This window comes from Malus domestica, chromosome 12 (assembly GCF_042453785.1).
Source record: "Malus domestica chromosome 12, GDT2T_hap1".
Taxonomy (NCBI): domain Eukaryota; kingdom Viridiplantae; phylum Streptophyta; class Magnoliopsida; order Rosales; family Rosaceae; genus Malus; species Malus domestica.
Window position 1 is genome coordinate 27,012,405 of NC_091672.1, and position 11,748 is coordinate 27,024,152.

At 36.9% G+C, this 11,748-nt stretch overlaps 1 protein-coding gene and 1 long non-coding RNA gene across 3 annotated transcripts; both read right to left on the reverse strand.

Moving 5' to 3' along the window:
- Positions 1-331: 331 nt before the first annotated feature.
- LOC103450817 (glucan endo-1,3-beta-glucosidase 3) lies at positions 332-3,794 on the reverse strand. The gene is made up of 4 exons (XM_008390209.4): positions 3,315-3,794; positions 1,599-3,050; positions 967-1,144; positions 332-890 (listed from the first exon to the last, which is right to left on the reverse strand). The coding sequence occupies exons 1-4, from the start codon at positions 3,379-3,381 to the stop codon at positions 701-703; spliced, it is 1,887 nt and encodes a 628-aa protein (XP_008388431.1). The 5' UTR covers positions 3,382-3,794; the 3' UTR covers positions 332-700.
- Positions 3,795-8,886: 5,092 nt separating this feature from the next.
- LOC114819973 (uncharacterized) lies at positions 8,887-11,331 on the reverse strand. 2 transcript variants are annotated; one of them, XR_003767326.2, is made up of 6 exons: positions 10,956-11,331; positions 10,550-10,843; positions 10,209-10,320; positions 9,594-9,810; positions 9,459-9,525; positions 8,887-9,283 (listed from the first exon to the last, which is right to left on the reverse strand). It is a non-coding gene; the product is annotated as an uncharacterized lncRNA (long non-coding RNA). The 2 variants fall into 2 exon arrangements; XR_011574035.1 differs by lacking the exon at positions 10,956-11,331 and having other exon boundaries at positions 10,645-10,782.
- Between the last annotated feature and the right edge of the window lie 417 nt (positions 11,332-11,748).

Below are 11,748 nucleotides of genomic sequence, written 5' to 3' on the forward strand. Positions count from 1 at the left end.
TATCAAAATGTACAGGTAGGTTCTGTGAATTTGAATGCCTTAAATGGGGGTAAGGCTAGCCGACATTCACCTCTCCCAGACCCTGCGTAAAGCGGGAGCCTTGTGCACTGGGTACGACCTTTTTTTTTTTAAATTTTACTCCTCTTGTAAGTTACAACTGTGCTATTTTAAAATCTAATGTTGTGTAAGTCCAACAGGTGCTTTGATGTTCATAGCTTTCCGTCTTTGAGGCGAAAACTTGAGAGCTTTCTGTGATGTTACGATCAAGATTCAGGTAAATGATAATGTAATGAAATGTAAAACACAGATTAGTGAATTTTACTCCAATAAATAGCAGAATTTTCTGTTCGTGCAACTTTACTATTAATATCTGAAGCAATCTGAAGTTTAATTCTATTAGGAAGAGCTCAGCACGCAGAACTACAATACCCAACTAAAAGATACAGAATCACAAATCTCTACTGCACTCTCCACCTCAGACTCAGAGTAAAATTGTTGTTTCTAACATCCCGGGTTTACATGTCGAAAAGCTTACCTCCACTTCACCCAGAACAACTCTGCATCCCCAACCTAATGCAAGACAGTACCTATCATGTTTCCTCTAGCTTCTTAGCTTGCATATGTAGTTATGTACAACCGCAATTAGTGATGAGAAAACGAGTTTATGAGGAATCTGATCACCCAAGGAGAAGTTCCATTTTCACATGTTAAGAAAAAAAATTCTTGTAACTAAGGTTGCTACGAAAAAGATGCAACCAAAAGACGGTTGCAAGCTAGCTGAAGTGGATGTTGTTGTGTTGAAACCGGGAGGGGTGTAGGGCCCAAGTTCTGGCATGGTTCCTGAATTAGCCGGGTTGCTTGAGTTCAAAACTGAAGGCGGAGTACCAGAGCTGCAAGTAGAGATGAGATTAGTAATGGACTTGGAAATGTAGTATATGGAGTCTTGAGATAGAACATTATACATACCCTGATACACCTTCCCCAGGTGGTGGAAATGTTGTGATTGCTGGCGGAGTTGTTGACGTTGGTGGTGGAATTGTTGACGTTGGTGGTGGAATTGTTGATGTTGGTGGTGGATTTGTTGATGCCGGATTCGGAGTTGGTGTTGTTGATGATGATGATGCATAAATGCAGGAACCAGTGCCTGTTCAAAAATTCGTTAGTCTCACATGTAGATATTCTAAACTACGATAATTTATGGGAGGGAATTTGAATTAGGGTATAAGAGGTCGGACACACTGCCTTAATCAACTGGCCTAACTCATATCTGCAAAGTATAAGGCCTCTTTGAGATTGCTTCGGATAACCAAACTGAATCTTACTCGTTTGGCACAAAAAACTTAAAAGCAAATCTTTGTCGTGGAACCGCATTCTGCACAAGCACTTGCATGTGCTCCTTTAGGAAGCATCGCCAAGTACGTTTCTAGGAAACACTTCCAAGTACTTTTATTTTTTAATAAAAATTTATATATACTTGTAATAAAAATATTAAAATTGCTTCCTACATAAGCAATTCCTAATGAGCCTAAGTGTATGTCTAGCATATATAAAATCACATGGAAGAAACAAAAGTACTAATGAATGAAATACTTTCTTACTTGGATTAGCACTAACTATTGTGGCAACCCCTCCAAAGTCACAGCTAGTTGACACAGGATTCTTCTGATAGTAGCTGTTGAAGGCAAAGGAGGCATGATTTTGCAGAGAAATTGGATTGTAGCAGCTCCCACCCTGCTGGATCTGTGAGCAATCTGCGCTTCCCATTCCACATGCATAATCCAAAGCTGCCTGAAGTGCTGCTTGTGGTGCTCCACTCTTTGCCACACACCAACTCTGCCCTGGAACTGCAGGAGCGTTAGTTGTTGAAGGAGGTGTGACCGGATTCGTGACAGGTGTTGTTGTGGAGGGAACACCTCCAGTTGGCGGCGGGTAAGTTGTCGCAGGGTTAGTTATTGTTGGAGTTGTGGCTGGATTGGTGACTGGCACTGATGAACTCACAGGGTTTGAGGGGGGAAGAATGATGGGTGTGGTGGAGGGAACTTCCACAGGCGCAGCGGGGTTAACCGGAGTTACTGTTACCGGGTTTGTAGCCGGGACAGTGACAGTGGTTGGGGAAGAGGTGTATGGAGAAGTTGTAGGTACTGCTGGTGTTGTTGGATTTGTAGGGAAGATTGTTGGTGAGCCATATACATCATGTGAAGTTGTTTTCGGGTGGGGATCGCTTAGGATTTCTCTTCTAGAAGAAGGAAGGATCTGTTCCTCTTCCCTCTTGAGCTCTTTTTGCGCAAAATCTTCCATGGAATCTACTTCTGCGTATAACCCTACTAGCCTACTTGTAATCCGAGTCTCGCTTTCTAAAGCTTTTGAAACCTTATCTGTGAACTCAGCCACTTCAGTTGCGCTGGGAGCTGCTGGACTCTTGATTGTCAAAACCATGGGGACAGCATTACAAGGAAGAACAGAATGAGCAAGGCCGGCTTTTTCGATCACTGACTGAACAAACCTATCTCCCATGTTCAATTCTCCGTCGACATTGGCTTCTACTATGACAGAAGATCTCACTTCATTAATAAAACTACAGATCCTGTGCAGGTCTTTTCCATTTCCTCTTCTCAAATTCTCAAGAAATGGCAGAGAAAATGCTACCGAGACCTTAATTCTTCGGTCGAAAGGAAGACTAGTGAGGACCTTGTGTAGGGTTTTGAGGTTGGATAAAACCCTAGGTAGCTTAGATTTTCTTGTATGATCACTGCCACCAATTGCTATGATGCTTTTGATATCTGCTTTTGAGAAGAAGGGCATTGTGTGGGTTTTGAGCCATGATTTTGAGGAAGATTTGGAGCTCATCAGATTTTCAACCTGCCTCTCATTCAAGTAGAGATCAACAGCTACGCCGGTTTTGGACAGAGTGCTTAAAACCCTAGGATCTTCGACAAAGACTCGAATCTGAGACAGGTTGATCTTGTTCTGCTTCAGGAATGATATTGTTCTGACTGGTGATGAAGTTGTAGTGTTTCCACTTGCATGATATGAAAACCCCACCAGAGTTCCTGTATTTTGTGAGGGGAAAAAAAATGACAAACTTCAAACTACTTGTAACCGATAGTTTTAGCTGTAACTAGTTAAAACCCAGTTTTAAATACACAAGAACTAATCAGAAGATGCAATGCAATTCCAAATTCAAATATGTTACTATGAAGTTCGTCGAAACGGAATCTGATAAGTGATATTTCGAGTAAGTCTGTACACAATCTTCTTACGTTTTAAGAAATGATATATTGAAACGAGTCAAAAAGTAAAAATTTATTACTTACCTGATGAACAACAAGAGAGGAGAGAAAGGAAGAAAAGGAAGAGGCACTTAGAAGCTGCAATTGCCATGGTTTTGCGAGGTGTTTATGAGATTCAAGCGAAAGAGCAAGCCAGATTTTTAACGTGATTCATAAACGTCCTTACTGAAAGTGCCAACGAGCGAGAAAACAGATGCACTAACGAGCTACGGAAGATGCGGATGCTTTTAAAAACATTGCACATAAAATTGTAGTGAATTTAAACTACTTGGAGAGAGCAGAGTGTTTGAAGATAAAGGAGTGAGGAGAGAAAAAGTGGCTAAAAAGGAAAGTGGCAAAAAAGAAAGGGTGAGGAGTGAGTTGTAACGGTAAAGAAAATAAGTTTGCTTTGTGACTAAGTGTTGTGAGATGAGGAGAATGATATGGTGGGGTTGGAAAACATTGTGTCTGCAAAAACAGTAGAAAGAATCCAAGGGTGATGCTTTGTGCTTCTTTTTCTTTCCCAAAGAGAAGATATGAGACGTGAGGAGATCCGGATATAAAGTTGGTATTAACAAGTAGCAAAAACATATGCACTATGCACATGCCATGGAGAAATTTTTCAGTATGATCGGCACACGAGGTGGTACACCACGTGTTATTATACAAATGGTGGGATATGTATGTTAAAAAGTTAATAACTTAAAAAATAAAATTTCTCATCACTTACATAAAAACACATGGTGTACCATCTGTGTTCCCGTCACAATGAAAAATTTCTTCATGCATGCATGTAAAATACACACACATCCTAAGCATAGAATACTATACCTATAGATTATGACATAATATTCCCACTAGGAATTCAATCTTTCTTTTTATTTAGGGGGATGAAATTAAGATTAAGATTAAGATTAATTAATATCACCATGATGATTAAGGTTGTTGGCAATAATAAGAAACTTTAATGGAAATGCTCTCGAGATAGCACTATTACTGTAGTATTAAGTGGTATTTCTGAAAATCAAACTTAAAACCTCTCAATTGCAAGTGAAAATGAATATTGTTAGACTAGACTGTATTACCAAGTGATGTTTATATATAGCTTTGAATTGAATAACCAAGGTTGCAATAAGAGAGAAAAGGTGTGTGAAAATCATCATTCCCTTTTGTGTCAATATTGTCCCGTTATATCGACAACAAATGACTCGAAATTGTCTTTATATGACCTAAAAACAGTATCAATGTTTTTATTTATTATTATTAAGGGAAGATGAGAGCGAAAAACTAATTAAAGGAAGGGGAGTTTCGGACTTGGGAGCACATGAGTGGAAACCCAAAATCATATTTACTAAAATATTGAACCGCATAAAAAACCAGTATCATTATGTTGCTAATACTATTGATATTGTCGCTCCACTACATTTGTAGTGTTATTTGAGAACATAGCTATCTTTACTATTGTTATTTGAAAGCTATTCCAAAATTCAAACGATGTGATTTGATGAATTAAAAAATGCTAGTACTAGATCAGCATCAAACAGCCAGCCTGTACTAAAGGAGTGTAAAAGATTTCAGATTTGTTTTGGTTGGACCATGTTAAAGTAGAGATGCACAAAAGTCAATTTTGCTTAGATAAGTGAAACCCAAAAATAAAAAAATATCGAATATTAGTTAAGATCGTCTCTCAAATAAGCATAACTCCTTATTTTGATCTATGACAATGAAAATTGATAGAAGTGGTCCCCAAGTTTGTCTTTGGTCATTCTCAAAAAAATTTGTCAATATCCTTGTTAAATTGTTACGTGAGCAACTATGTGACCATGGGCGGATGCATTGAGGGGCAAGGGGAGTCAGCTGACCCCCTGAACTTCAGTGAATGTCTAGAAATAACTTGAGTGCTGACCTTCCGAATTTCGGTGAATGTTCATGGATAACTTGGGTGTTGCCCCTTTAAAGATTGGAGTTGCCCTTCATATATGCCCTTCAACTACTTAATAAAATGCATTAGAGAGGTGTTGCCCCTTTACAGTATAGTCCTAATATTATTTACTTCTGCCTTGTTTATTGGTTGTGATTACAATTGTACACAGAAAAAAAGAACCAAGTAAAAAACTATCCAAGAATGCAAAGTAAATGAAATGGTGATCTCAGAGAATAACAAAGCATCATCATTCTTGGACAAACATATTAATGGGATGCAATGATATCAAACATTGTTAATGTGTTCAAGTTAAGTGTATTTCTTTGTTAAGCGTTCATATGGGAGCAGCCTTGGAACATGTTAGTTACCCATGCAAATGAAGCATTAACATGTGTGCAGTATGCCTTTCCAAATGACTTTAGGCTTACAAAGACTCGATGAAATGACTATACGCATGCTATTTCTGTTAAAAAAAAATTGCGCGTTGCGCGCGCTATTCTTACTAAGCCCCCTAATATTATTTTCTGAATCCACCACTGCATGTGACCACCCTTTTTCAGGATATTTTTGTCAAACCAACCCCTAACAAGGATATTGAGAAATTTTTACGAAATGACCAAAATGATTTGCGATGGACAAACTCAGAAATCTTGTCAGAGACCAAAGTAAAGAATTATGTCAATCTTATAGACTATTTTTGCTAAAAAACCAAATAAAAAAATGGAGTAATTAGGTTTTCATCCTTATTTTTACTACTCTATTGATTAAAACCTTATTACTTTTCAATTTTTAATCAAGGTCCTTTGTATTAATAATATCATTAATTATTTCAATAATAAAATATTTTTTATTTCTAAATATATTCATTTAATATTAAAAATGTTACAATTAGTATATTTATATTTATGGCTAAATTTTTTATCATATATTTTTATTTTTAGTTTGTACCCATTTTTAATTTGCAACCCTTTTTTAATTTGTACCAATTTTCCTTTCAATTTTAATTTGTACCCATATATTAATTTCTTTTTGTGCCCATATTTTTTAAAGTTTTATTTGTATTGTACCCATATTTTTTTTTATTTATTTGTACCCATTTTTATTTTTGCTAAATGTACCCATTTTGAAGAATGTACCCATGTTTTGATACAATAATTTTTTGGTTATTTTTTATGAATGTACCCATGTTTACACACACACACACACAATAGTATATTTATATTTTAATATTTTTAATCCCACAAATTATGTTTTTTATTTAAAATCTCATTACTATAAACAACTATAAATTTTAATTTTTAATTTAAAAAATATAGTAACGTACATAGAAATAAATTATCAATTAATTTTAGGGACTTGGATCAAAAATTGAAAACCAACAAAGTTTCAATCAAAGATTATTCATAACTAGGGACCGCATCCAAAGTCTCCCTAAAAAAATTTATGCATAAATATCAGTAAAAGGTGAAGAAAAGCTATTGGAGAGGAAAGTATTCGGGAGATTAGGCCTAGAGTCCCACGTTTAGGTGTTGGCCTTTTCTTCTTGGATAATTGTTTCTGGCTTTCTTGCATGTGATCTTGTACTTGGTTAGCAAGCATGACGTGGAGCGAAATCTCGAGTGGAGTCGGTGTTTTTTAGTCTCTATCTCTCGCATCATGTAAAAATCAAGTGATAAATCACCGGTTAGATGGTAAAATTCTTCTTAACTGAGAACTAAGCATTCCACATTAGGACGTAAAAAAAAGTGTATACTTTGATGCAACATGACCACAATTTTGTACCTGTAACAGCCTGTTGAGGATAAGTGAAGGTTACCAAAAAAGATGCAGGGTATCATATTCTCAAATCCATGATAAAGACACAAGATTCCACTGCCTTGCATAGATTCATTAGGTAAAAATCACAAATGGCCTTGTCATTATGTATATTTACCTTCCACGAGGCGGATTCAAGAAATTTTTCTTTCGAGGGCAAGATGGAGTCCAAGCATGCACTGCTGTTCCCCTTCTTCCCTTACCGATAACCATTTTAGGAGACTTTTGTTAAACAGCTTACCCTCGTAGCAGTTATATTGCGTTCATAAAAGCTTCGGAACAACATAAGTAGCAAAAAGGGCGAGTGAAGGAGAAATTTTTGGGAGTGACGGGAACATACAACTCAGCAAGGCGGTGGTGTTCCCAACCTATTAAATTTTGACAGTTGTATTTTGTCATTTGCTCACTTAATCATACCTGAAGAAGTTGAAAAGTCAAAAATAAAAGGATGTCCTTTTTAACTCTGTTATATCTTCCGTTATACTGCCGTTTGTTGCCACTATTCCACTAATTAATCATGCATTTTCCTTTCCACCCAATTGAAAAGCTCTTGCACCTTTTCCTTCACTTAAGCACATTTTGGAGGAAGTCTCAAACAATTGAAAGCTTTTTCACACTTTACTTGTCGTCGGGTGATCACAACAAGGCTACTGCCAAATTTTTTTGTTTTTCCAAATTCTGGATGGAGACTTAGCCTCATCACAACAGGGCTGCCATATCGTATGAAGGAGAGAAAAGGGAGGAAAATTGCCCAGCTAGAAAAGGGAAAAAAAAGGGGAAAAATAACCTTTCCATCTCGTTTGCTGAATCACAGTGCTCCTGCAACCCACAACCCCAAGTACCGGTGGTGCCAAGCAAAGCTTGAGTCACCAGAACAATTTTCGTCAGGGAAACCAAAGCTCGAGGCTTTTCACAATTCCATCTTCTTCTTCGCCCCTAAACCTATGGAAGCTTTGTACCTTGATTAGTTTAGTTTTAGTTTTTGGGGTTTTCAATTTCCTTGTCTAGATGTAGAATTTAATTGAAAATTTCAGTAGTTTTTTATTGTCCCTGTGGAGGAGCCGTGCAATAATAGATTCCATTGATGAAGTAATTTCTGTGCAACTTCCCTCAATTTTCAAGATGGACAACAATGTAAAGGTGACAGAGTTAAAAAGGCATCTTTTTGTTTTTTGACTTTTCAGCTTCTTCAGGTATGATTAAGTGAGCAAATGACAAAATCCAACTGTCAAAGAACACCACCTGCCTTGCTAAGGTGTATGTTCCCATCACTCCTAAAAATTTATCCGGGCGAAGGCAATAGCCTTCACTGGCCCTTATGCGGATCTGCCACCATACGGCACGCTCATGGACGTCAAGCTTTACAAAAGGACGAAACTTAGAATATTTGTGTTCTGAAATTAATTACAAAAGTAAAACACACTGCTAAAATCGATGAAAAATACCTAAAGTGAGAAATTGTGGTAAATTACACGAGTGATTTGTGACCTTTCACCAAACCAAAGATCACGAACGAAATAGGAACAGTGTAAAAAAGTAGCCACAACCTTTATGATATGATTATCTGCTGCTACTAATTAGGGTTTTGAATTCAACAAATACCATTGGAGCCACAACCTTTCTGCGGGATAGAATATGCAATGTGAGTGGGGGCAAGCTCCCATGTGGAATAATCTATAGTGCTTTTCTTAGCAGCGCTTAGTCTTCAAAGTAGTGAATCAAAAAGCAGCTTCTCTGACTAGGTCATCCGCCGAAAGCAGAGAGAGAGAGAGAGAGAGAGTGTGTGTGTGTGTCATACTATCATCTGTATTAATTTCAGGGAGAAAAGGAGTCTGTACATAATATTTTCTTTGTGGGTTTGTCTCGTTGCTCATAAAGTTTGCTCAAAAAACTATTGCAATTTGAAAGGATGATATTCTACATTTAATTCAATCTAAACTATGGAGTTAGGGGTTCAAACTCGGGTGCAAAACGAAGCACATCCACTCAAATCAATGTGGCTACGTCCACATCTGCAAAAATTATTGCGTTGATGTTATCTGAACCCTACAGCTTCACTACATATTTACAACATTTCTACTCACTAGAAGCATAAATATTCAGTTTCGAACCTACACTATAGCATCTTGTCATTCCTAGTTGTAACTTAAATGCCAGGAGGATCAACAAACAAGTGACCGAAAGAGGGATCAAGAAGTGCTTCTCTGGCTGACTGATACTTGCCAAGATGCTTCTTCAACGAGCGCAAATCCCTCTCGTCCTTTGAACGACTTTCCTATCACAGGATGAATCATAAACCAAAGTCATTTCTTTTCAGGATGCATAGTTTTGATAAGGATTTGAACTAAAATCGATCACTGTTAGCGGTTTTACCCCATTGGAGTTGTCATTATCGCAAGCGTTAACTACAGCAGTAAGAAGTTTCCTAAAAGTGATTGAGAAAAACTTACAAATGATTTCTTTAGCCGTAATATATCCACCAGGTATATCAACCATATTACATTTGTTCTGGGGAAACTGTAAAAAAAAAACAATTAATAATGATTCAGCACTAATAAAAAGCTTAAGCAAACAAGTTTTCTTACCACAATTATCAGTCTGTCAAAATTACAGAAAAAAATGGACGATCAAATTTCAATCTTCACAAGAAGATATTCAAGCGGGTATCAAAGCATTCTTCTTCGCTTTTCAATTTTCACCGTGTTCTCTCAGATGCTCCATGTGATATTATATTCGATATCAACCACACCTTCCCTCCCAGCAGTCCTCTGTTACCTTCTTCATCTTTCGGTATGTTTCTGACTGCAAATGATTAACGATCTATTATTTTGTACAAGAAAACATATATTTGCTGATATAACTCTAGATTCAACTCCGTGCTTCATCAATGTTCAGAAGTACAAAGCTTTCAAGATGTTCGCCACCATTTTCTAAAACAAACACGACATAGCACTGTATGCAAAATTGTGAGTTGCAATATAAACCTAGGTAAGTAACATTAACCTCATAATATAAAATTTATTTTTACTCTAGAAGATCACCAAATCTTATGAAAAATTACTCCGACGATTTATAGATAATACCAAAAAGGAATCTTTGGATTAGATAATCATGTTTAAATGACATGTGTGCAGCATATGTGGGAACTGGAAGTGAAGAGATTATAGATATTAGACGAATCAAAGTAGAGAAGGAAAAACCTGGTTATCTGGAAATGCCTTGGGGTGATCATTTTCCGAACCACACTTTTCATCCCAGTCCTCCCATGCTTTGATCAAGGCAGCATCGTAAGAACCTTGGCACACTCTCACACTAGGGGAGATTCAGAATCAGATCACAGAAAGACAACAAAATAAAAACCTTGCAACTGAAAGATCATTCAAGTAATCTAATAATAATTTCAATTTTCAAACCAAATCGCATTGTTCAATGTGTTCAAATGTTTGTCGTTTCAAGAAAAGTATATAGAGTTTACTGCATAATACAAATTCAATAGTCTTAAGCAGTTGTGAAAAGAAAGAATTTTAGAGGAAATACGCACTCTATTGTTTCGATAAATGTAGTGCAAGCATTCGGAACATCACTATCATGTCCTCTTAAGCAGTTAAGAGTGCGGGAAAGGATAAGTTGGATAACCTCTTCTAGCATTTTTTTAGATGTCTGGAGCACTGTAACCACATTACGGTATCATTCAACAAAGCGACAGATCCCTTCACTAGAAAGCATATTATTGAACAAGTACCTTTTGCACCTCCCCATTCACCAGTAAGTTGCCTTCAATTGGGACTATTTTGCAAACATGGCTTCACCAATTTTGTTAATCTTTTCTAGGTCACTGTTTCAAGAAATGATCATCTTTTGTCAGCTTATGAGAGCAGAATCAAATTAAACATTATTAACAAAAATTCAAATTATAAATACATACACATTCCAAATAGGGAACTTACCAGTATGTAAAGAACATAACCCCAAATTTTAACGGAGCCGACTGGCCACATAATCTTAATAGTGCACCAAATGGATCCAACTGTTTACTATCGGATGAAGATGATCCCAGAGAGAGTTTCTTTACAGAAGCTTCTATATCTTCACAACCATCATTGCCTGCATCGGCCATTGATTTTATGGTTCCACTCTCACAAACACAAAATTCAGCTGAACTGAAGTCAAATATGCTTTGTGTATAGGGCAAGCGAGAACTGAATTTAGAATAGTTTTGCCAGGTTTTCAAACTTGAAGATGTGAAATTCCTACCCAACGGGTTCCAAAGACAAAGGTCGAATGGCTGAAGTTTGTAGTATCTTAGACAATGTGCTAGAAGGGGCAAAAGTGAAATTGAACTTCTTGAATAACCATTTATCTAAAAGAAAACTAATGAAAAAGGCTTGAAAACTTTAAGTTTTAACGATAAGGACAGAATAAAAGGTAAAGTGAATAGTACCAAAATTGACTTTTTAGTGTTAAAATGTGGTTTTTCGTTAAAGTGAACAGTACCGGGAGCTTTTCGTTAAAGTTCCCTTTATCTAATGGTGAGCACAATTTGGGTAATGCAGCAGCATCTGCCTGGTTGCCGGCAACCCATGTAGTAGGTTTGGGAGAGGGGCTTTCCACCAACAAATCAAAGGCATCAACCTCTTGAAAATACACCTTCTCTTCTTCGAATTTGTAATTTCCCTAGACATTCGGAACATTAAAAACAGCATAAACAAATCAACGTGAAAATGCACTGATAGAGTAAAT